Here is a 9,601-nt window from a genome sequence, read left to right on the forward strand (position 1 = left end):
TGATGATGAAACAAGTGTGTTATTGGTACCACTCTTTCTGTAAACGGAATTAAAGTAGCTGAAATGAGTTTGCTCACCTTTGTAAAGACTGAAACCCCCTCGTTGATGCTCACAGCTTTAATTTTGGCCATTTGAGCTGTTTCCTTCCGTTGACCACAAAAAGGTTTGAACCCGCAAATTGCCACTTACAGCTATATTTCTTTTTGTTGTTGTGTTTTCAGATTTATTCATGTATTTTTTAAAATGTTGTTGTTGTGTTTTTAGTTTTGTTCTTATGCTTTGTCCAAGGTATTTGTGTTTTGCACCTCAGGGCCACCATACCAATTGAAGGGAGAGTCTTGATAATATGTCTGACTGTGTGAACAGATTTTTGTTTCCACACAGTGATCAATAGAAGTACACACAAACCCATGTCCCTACTTCCCACATCAGCTCCTCCATTTCTTACAAAGTCAAATAACAAGTATATCAAACCAACAAACTTATAAAATGTACTACTGTATGTGACCAAACCGTCGAAGCTGAATCTGGGACAAGGAACACAGATAGTAAAATGAAACAGTCAGTGAGAGGCAAAGGAGTCACAGGTAGATAAACTGAAACAATACCACTTTTCAGATGGAAGAGACGCCCAACGGAAATAGTCAAATGAGGCACCTTTCCTTCCTTTTGAGAGATAAACGTAATTCGAGCAGAGAGCACACATGGTGTGCCAGTGCTCTGTCAGCTCCTGACTAAACGTAGTGAGGATGGAGAAGAAGTCAGGTGTTGACCTGCAGATGGAGACATCAGAAGGAGGCCTGAAGGAGCTGGTGCTGCGGTGGTTCACTGAGACGCAGGCGCCGCTCATCCTGCACAACGGAAACTTCCCGGACTGGTTTCAAGGCTTCGCTGCAAGAAAGTAAGCAACACCAAGATGAGTGTTTGGCATAGGAATCAGGAGAAATAACACTTTTCTTGTGAAAGTTTGCGTCATAAGAGTTGCATTTGTTTTTGGCCCTGTGAGTTTTAGTAGGTTGTTGCATTTTATTTGCCTTTATTTGAATAGATTTCTGCAGCACGCTGTTATGTTTTTCCCAAACTTGTTTACCTGTTAGTTGCAGGGCTGTAGCTACCTATGAAGACACTGAGGTCATGCAGTGGTGGAATATAACTAACTACAATTATTCAAGTACTATACTTTTATTGCAGTATTACCACATATTTATAGATATGACTACTTTTGGGCCAACAAAAAATAAATATAAAATGATTAAGTATGTCCCCAATTTATTCCTAGTAGTGTGGAGTGTTTAGATCTTCAAATATAAAATACAATATAGAATTAAACAGTTAACTGAATGAAACAGGAAAAAATCCAAACAAATTAATAAATAAATACATTTTCTGAAGGGTTGGGGGGGGGTGTGCATTTTTTTAAAATCCTAGCTACGGCCCTGGTTATTTAAATATCTGAAAAACCTCCAATTTGGTGGGAACATTTGTATTAAGTACTGTAGAAAAGTGCAGAATCCTTAAAGACAACAATCAAAAAATCAGGAGTAGTTAAGCAGTCCACTTAAACTGTTTATTCATGCTTTGCACAGACTGCCTACTCCTGATTTTACATTTCTGTTGAGGTAAGGAACAGATGATTTTCAGCTTGACATAAAGGATAAGTGTGCAGGGTGAAAAATCATCAGTTTAATAGGATTGAATGGACGTAGCATTGACTGATCTTTGTTTCCTCTGAGCGTTGGCATAAAAGAGAGATACGAGTTGGAGAGGGGTTTCATAACATGGCAGTGTTATTCTTAAATCTAATTTGCCTGTAAGTCTGTTTAATTGGTTCTGTCTCGCTCTCTGCCCCAGGGATGCGGAAGATCTATTGAGAGATAAAGCTCTGGGCTGTTTTCTCATTCGCCTCAGTGATAAAGCCGTTGGCTACATCCTGTCCTACAAGTGAGACAAATCAAGTCTGTTAAACATTGGTGTATTGTTTCTTCACGGTCTTTCTGATCTGTCTCACTGCCCCTGTGTGTTTCCTCCATAGGGGTCTTGACAGGTGCCGCCATTTTGTTATTACCCAGGACCAAGATGGACTGTTTGTCATATCAGGAGACTGCCAGACTTACCGCACTCTCACAGAGTTGATAGAGCACTACAAGGTCAGCCCCATCCAGCCCTTTGGAGAATACTTGACCTCCAGCTGTAATCAGGTGAGGAGGAGCCTGTTAGCCATGGAGAGGTTTACTTTAAGTCCCCTTAGTTAGCATTAATAATCAATATATAAACAGTTAATAAATGGTGTACAACACACTATAATGTAGCAGATATAAGTGTAAATTCAATAACTCCCTCTGTGGACACCCGTAAGTGGAGGCTGCTGTATAAACGGATGTGACAATATAATAAAACACAGCTGTAATAATATAAAAAATGTCTTCATAGGAGAAGTTATAATTGTTGACAAATACTGTGCATTGATAAACACTTGAAAATGTCCTTATATCTGCTTATAACTACATTATAGTATGTTACAAACCATTTATTGAATGGTTATATACTACTTAGAAATGCTAAATAAGGAGACTTTAAAGAAAGTGTTACTGATGTGGTGACTGGATCCCCCTAACCTTATAATAAATGTGTAGTTTTACATGAAGGAATACTTGTGTTGTGAGTGTTAAACATTAAATGTGGTTTATAGTTTTGTTTTGTTTTGTTTTTTTTCACTGTGGTCGGTCGACTGGTCCATCATTTTTGTTCAGACTGAAATATGATGGATTACTATGACATTTTGTAAAGACAGTCATGGTCCCCATCCTACTGGCACTGGCGATCCCCTGACTTTTCTTTTAGCACCTAGTACAACAGGTTTTACAATTATCCATTAAAATATCTTCACATCTACTCGTTAGATTGGCATAAAATTTTGTACAAACATCTGTGGTCCCCAGACGATTAAATCCTTTGGACTTTGGGTGATTCTTTTAGTGCCACCATGAGGTTGGTTTTGTTTTTTTCTGAAACATCTCAACAACTGGATTGCCATAAAATTTGGTACAAACATTCATTCATTCATGTACCCCACAGATTTATTAATTATAAGACATTTGGTGAAGCCCTGACTGTTGTAGCTGCACCACCAGGTCAAAATTTCACTTTGTCCAATAATTTGGTTTGTATTCAAATACCTGCAAAATCCCATCAGCCTCAACTCACTTTGTATTTAGTGCTAATTAGCAAATGTTAGCATGCTAAAACATCAGCATTTTAAAATGCTAACATGCTAAACTAAGATGGTAAATATGGTAAACATTAAAACATCAGCATGTTAGCGTGCTAACATTAAATTTTTGCTCAAAGCAGTAGCCTACTGTACCTAAGTACAGCCTCACAGAGCTGCTCACAGACTCAGACTTTAATGTTAGTTGGTGTAAAGACTGTTATTTCCCTCCAGTCTCTCTCCTTTTCCTCCTCTCCTCTCTGTACATTCATGAAGTACATTACAAAGCTCAAGTTGAAACCTTTTTTAACTTGCATGGGTGCATATTTGCATTGACCTTGTATGTAATCACACCGTGCGAAAAAATTTCTTTGCATTCTGTCTGAACACACCACAGATAATGCTGTAAAAGTCTGATTTTTATTTGTTAAGTTTGTTTGTTATTAAGTTTTTGATTTGCTTATTTCCAACAGTAATGTGATGATGACATGTCGTCCATCCTGTTGTGTGGATCCATTCTTGTTGCTTTATTTGGACAGTTTGTTTATTTATGCTTTTATAAGACAGACCGATAATTTTAATGACAGTAGGTTTGAATTATAATTTGGTATATTAGTTGCATCAAACAAAAACAAAAACAGCTGCATATTTCTGACATTAATAACATAAAGACACTACAGTCTAAATCTAAAAGCCTTAACTGCTACCACACTGGTTTAATTTGACTGGTGCCTGCATCATTTCCATGTCTCATCTGTTTTCCTTGTTGAAGCCAAAATGTGCTTTAAAGGAATCATAATAACAGTGGTTGTTGTTTTCAGGTAAACACAGGTGAGCTGTATGACGTGGTGAATTACAACGACAAAGAGAAATCAGGAGTGAGTGTTCAAGCTCTGCGAAACCTGTGGGACAAGAAGAATGATCACAGTGACCCGATCAATAATCAAAGGATCCATCAACAAATCGACCCTCTCACGGGGCAGCCACCTGCGCTGCCACCTAAGTCCAAAAGCAGAAAGCTGACAGGAACTGTGTCTGTGGACGCAATGTCCCTCTCTCAGGTGAGACGGAAGGTGGAGCCGACTGATTATCATTTCCTAGAAATACGTTCAACACAGTGTCGTTGGATAATTGTGCTGCATATAAAGACACTAAGAGTTCTTCACTTGTTCATAAAAATGTTTGATTAGATTTAAGGCGAATGTCTGACACGTAACATTACACTAAACTATTAATAGGAAACATTTAAGTTTAATTGCAGGCACATATACAGTATTGTACACTTTCTGTCTGTAATTTCAGATATACAGTAAATTTACCAATAACTTCCAAGAAGTTTCCTGAAAATAACTATATAATATGTTATTTTCAATTGGTAAACTTCCAATCTACAGTCTACAGACAAGCACACAATTCAACATCTATGATAATAGTGGAATAATAAGGGAATATTTATTCTCAGATAGCATATGGAAGTGGGCCACTTCAGGCACTGCTGGTCTACTTCTGGCCCGGACAAAATGGATGTGAGCCTGAAATGGTCCACATGTAAAATAGCAAATATGGCCCAAATGTCCCAAATCAAATGTGATACGGTGTTCTCAGGTATGTGTATTCTGGATGTGGGCCAGTTCTGGTTTATCTGGTTTGTTCTTGGTTGACATATGGTTTGCTTGTGGCCCAGATCTGCGAAACAGGAGTGGACCGCCCAAGTGCCATCATTCCACACGGTATGTGGGCCGGATGAAAGTGCCCCAAGAGTTGGGTGTGGCCCGGATCTGGGCCGCAACAATTTTGCTATCTGGGTTTGGTTTGAAATCAAACTTTTCTTGCAAGGAAATTACCATTTTTTCTTATAATTAGCATCAATTACATTATTCTTTCCAGGACAACTTCTAGGAAATTACAAGGAATTGTAATAATGTAATTATGATCATTGTTGTTCAGTGAGTATTTATGGATGTAGAAACTTCACCACTGTCTTTCAAATATTTTTTTTTATATTTTCAAATATATATCAGCTCACACAAAGAACACATTGCTGACATTGATAGGTGAAGCATTGATTGCAGTTGTATGTTCATTCATAAAGCTCAAACAGCTCTGTGGCAGCATGTGCTAACGTCATTATCACTCTACACTTGAATATTTTAGTTTATCGAGCACTCATGTACGTACATGAAAATCTTCCTTTGTGCTTTGATGTAGTGATTAAACAGTAAGAGTGAAGACAAAAATAATTCAGTCACTCATACAAAGAGATCCACATTCACAAACATTGGACCCATATAAACTGGTTAAAAAATAAGTGATATATAGATATTAATAGTTAACTGAGTGTTCAGTGGTTCAGTGGCAGTCATAAAAAAACTGGTGTTAGACTCTTCTTTCCATTTAGATCAAATAAGCCTACTGGCAAGAAGTGAGCAAGAGGCTACCACCTCATGTTGATGGCCGTTTAGTGTGAAGATTTTAAACTAAAATATTTGTTTCTTGTTTGTCTAATTTGAAAGAGATCTCCCTCGATTTCATAACGGACAGTTTAGGAAAAAAGGGAATCAAAATTGATGCAGCAGAACCAGATTTATGGTCTTTTTTTATTCCACACATTTAAACCCTGGCGCCTACATTACCCACAATGCAACCTGACCACCAACACTCAGAGATTTTGGTGTGTTATGCTAGATGCTAGTTGTGGCTAATGTAGATGTGAGAATGAGCTGCAGCCTCCAGCAGAGATGAGGAGCTACAGAGGTCTGGTCACTTCTTTCTAACTCCAAACCTCCAGTTTTCTTTACTTTTCAAACTTTAGTTTAACTGCCTCTAGTGACATCACTTGAGGCAGTTTTTCAGAAATGTGTATGTGGATGTGTTTATTAAAGTTCCCCTTTAGTAAAGTTACCCTTATTAAATAGTTGCTTCCAAGGTCAAGAATGAACTTTCAGTCTCAACCTTTAAACCAAAGTCCTTCTGGCCTTCGAGCCTTGAGGCCGTAACAACAAGGCTTCATTTTCTTTTGTTTCCATCTTGAATATTTTGTTTTTATTTTTATTGTAATTTTGTATCGTCTACCCTGTCATATGTTGAGTCATTTCACCTATCGTATGATCTTTATATTTGACTTGTTTTGCTTTTTCTTGTTTTACTGTAGAGTAAAAGTAAAAGTCAGCAACTATTTTGACAATCGATTAATCATTTTGAGTCATTTTTTAAGAAAAATATGAAAAAATTCTCTGATTCGAGCTCCTCAAATATGAATATTTTCTGTTATTTAGTCTTTTATGATAGTAAACTGAAGATCTTTGGGTGGTGAACGCAATAAGACATTTGAGTCACTTTGGGTGAAAAGTGAAATCGACATTTTTCACCATTTTCTGACATTTTTGGAACCAGTCGACTAATTGATTAATGAGAAAATAACCAACAGATTACAATAACGAAAATAATTGTTAGTTGCAACCCTATTTTATTATAGTTTTATTTTATTTTAAATTATCGTTTGTTCTATTGTTGCTGTTCTTGTATGGACCCGAGGAAGACTAGTTACCACTTTATGGAAGCTGATGAGGATAACAAATGAAGAGTAAAGTCTTCAAGTGTTTAAATTAATGTAAATTTCAACACCAGCAATGACAAACTGGGCAAACTCCTTCTGCTGAGGAAGACAGTGTGATATGATTGAAAGCTCCTAATGGCCCTTGTGGTGGTGAGCTTGTTTTGTCATCCCTGTTCTCACTGATTTGGTGTTTTGTGTTTCAGGGTGTACCTCCACTCCCAAAAAGAGGCATTCCTCTGGTCTTCACCCTGAGCGGATCTTTGCCCGATACGACATCACATCCAAGCGATGCCCAGAGCGACACAAACAGAGCAGAGAGACTCAGAGGAAACACAAACCCGCTGCTCATGTCTGACAGAAACTCATTTAACACCACAGACACAAAATATCCGGGTGATGTTTGTCCTGTGGGTCACTCGGAGCGGACACAGGTGGAGAGCAGAAGCAAATCTCTACCGAGGCTGGACAACAGCAACATGGAGGAGGAGGAGGAGTACTCCAACCAGCTGAGCAGCCCCTCTGTCACAACACCAACATCTCATTCTCCCTCTCCAGTGAAGAGGGTCACCTGCCACACCTACTCGCTCCATGAGCCCAGGCTGAGCAGCTCCAGGTCAGAGCAGCAGAGTGATGATCACGAGGTGCTGAAGTCCAACCCGCTGTACGACATCTCACAGGCGTCCGTAGGGAGTTCAGCTCAGCAGGGTGATGTCATGTACGCCAAGGTCTCCCAGAGGTCAGCGTCCGCTGCCGCTCTGCCCGACGACACCTACGAGCTGATCCCAGGGGAGGCCGCCGCCATGCAGGGGAACATGTACGAGTCGCTGGAGGACATGAAGACCAAGAAGTCTAAATCCACTTGGGGCAAAAATGTAAGTCACACACTGTGAGCAGAGATATTGATCTAATTGAGAGTAGAAAATATTTAATCTTTTTTCTTATTTTCTCTTTGCAGAATATGAAATGGAAGAAATTCCTGCCTGATTACAAGAAGAAATAAAAGTGACAAAAGGACTCACGTGGATAATTTGTGTTCAGATACAGAACAGACTGATGTTGATGTATGAAACAAAAAGAAATGAGAAGCAAATAGAAACTCGTTTTAAACACTCCATGAATCACACTCTACATACATTTTGTTAGTTTTCCTTCATTTATAATTTTTTGTATGTCTGGATTTGTCAACTAAGCTATTTTTGATTCTTGTTTTTGTGGTACAGTAGTGGTAGCAGTGGTGATATTTTAGTAATTGTATCAGTGGTGGCATTAAAAGTGGAATTTTGTCATTTGTTTATTTTGTCTTTACTGTATCTGCAACGATTAGTCCATTAATTGATAAATTGCAAACTATTAAATTAATCGGCAACTATTTTGATAATCGATTAACTGCTTGGAGTCATTTTTTAAAGAAAAAAAACATACTCTGATTCCAGCTTCTCAAATGTGAATATTTTCTGGATTCTTTAGTCTATATGACAGTAAACTGAATATAAGACATTTGAGGACGTCATCTTCACCATTTTCTGACATTTTATGGACCAAACAACAAATTGATTAAAGGGCGGGCTCACAATTTTTCAAGTCTGTCTTAAAACAACAGTCAGGAGCCCAAATGAATAGTGAAACATGTTCTTCTTGCTGTAATCATTCCTCCTGTTCATACTGACCATTAGAAGATCCCTTCATAATGCACAATGAAAGTGATGGGGACAAAATCCACAGTCCTCCTTCTGTGCAAAAAATTTATTTAAAAGTTTATCTGAAGCTAATATGAAGCTTCAGCGTCCAAATGAGTCAAATCAAGTAGATATCTTTCAACGTTACAGTCTTTTTATTGCCAAAGTTCCTCTTTTTGTTACCATACTTCCACCTGCAGCTCAACAGGGAAACACTGTCCGAGGAAACACAAAGAGGGAATTTGATGCTAAAAAGACCGTAAATGTGTCAGATATCCACTTGATATGACTAACTCACACTGCTGAAGCCTCATATTAGCTTCACATCAACTTTTAAATGACTGTGTGGACACACTGTGGATTTTGGCCTCCATCACTTACATTGAAAACAAATTTGAAGGATCTTTTAACAGCCAGTATGAACAGAAGGAATGATTACAGTGAGGAAAACCTCTTTCACTGTTCATATGGACACCTGACTGTTGTTTTAAGACACACTAGAAGAATTGTGAACCTGTCTAATCTAGAAAATAATTGACAGATTAATCAATAATTAAAATAAATTGAAGCCCTAGTCGTCTCACACATATTTAAATCCTGAGAAATGAAACAAAAAGAAGCCAAAACTCACTGGGAAGCTAGTGTCACTATTCGCAATTATAACTTGTGCTTTTCCTACAAATGTCTGCTGTGAAAAAGTGTATTAGATGGTTTCATGGTCTCATTCAGTCCTATCTGCAGAAGTCGTCCACACATTTCCATCTCTGGTACAAGGAGCTCCAATATATTTAGAATAAACAGCAGAAACATGATATCTGTATTGTCCGTAAAAACTACTGTAGCAATACCACACTACAAAAGTGCTTCACTACAAGTAAAAGTTCTGTATTCATAATGCAAATGTGTCCAAGCAGCTTTTTAGCAGCTTTTTTCTAAAAATGTTTATTGAATTTTGAATTTTCCACACTAGTGCTAATTAATTAATAATTCATAATGACTGTATACATTGTTGTGTTGCTTTTTAAGTCATTGAAAGTGAATTCCACATTAGGAAACAGTGGTCATGTCATTTATACAACCTGAACCAGGAAAGGTGAGTCTGTCCTGATTGGCTGAATGGGTGGTGTAGTGCAGGGAGTTGTGAACACATTCCTCTAACTG

At 38.0% G+C, this 9,601-nt stretch overlaps 1 protein-coding gene across 1 annotated transcript; it reads left to right on the forward strand.

Annotated features, from left to right (window-relative positions):
• Positions 1–289: 289 nt before the first annotated feature.
• On the forward strand, positions 290–8,035 carry sh2d7 (SH2 domain containing 7). Its single transcript, XM_044357777.1, has 7 exons — positions 290–901; positions 1,852–1,941; positions 2,033–2,198; positions 4,030–4,269; positions 4,893–4,938; positions 6,894–7,636; positions 7,720–8,035. The coding sequence occupies exons 1-7, from the start codon at positions 750–752 to the stop codon at positions 7,762–7,764; spliced, it is 1,482 nt and encodes a 493-aa protein (XP_044213712.1). The 5' UTR covers positions 290–749; the 3' UTR covers positions 7,765–8,035.
• The last annotated feature ends 1,566 nt before the right edge of the window (positions 8,036–9,601 follow it).

The sequence above is a fragment of the Thunnus albacares genome, chromosome 1 (genome assembly GCF_914725855.1).
Source record: "Thunnus albacares chromosome 1, fThuAlb1.1, whole genome shotgun sequence".
Classification (NCBI taxonomy): domain Eukaryota; kingdom Metazoa; phylum Chordata; class Actinopteri; order Scombriformes; family Scombridae; genus Thunnus; species Thunnus albacares.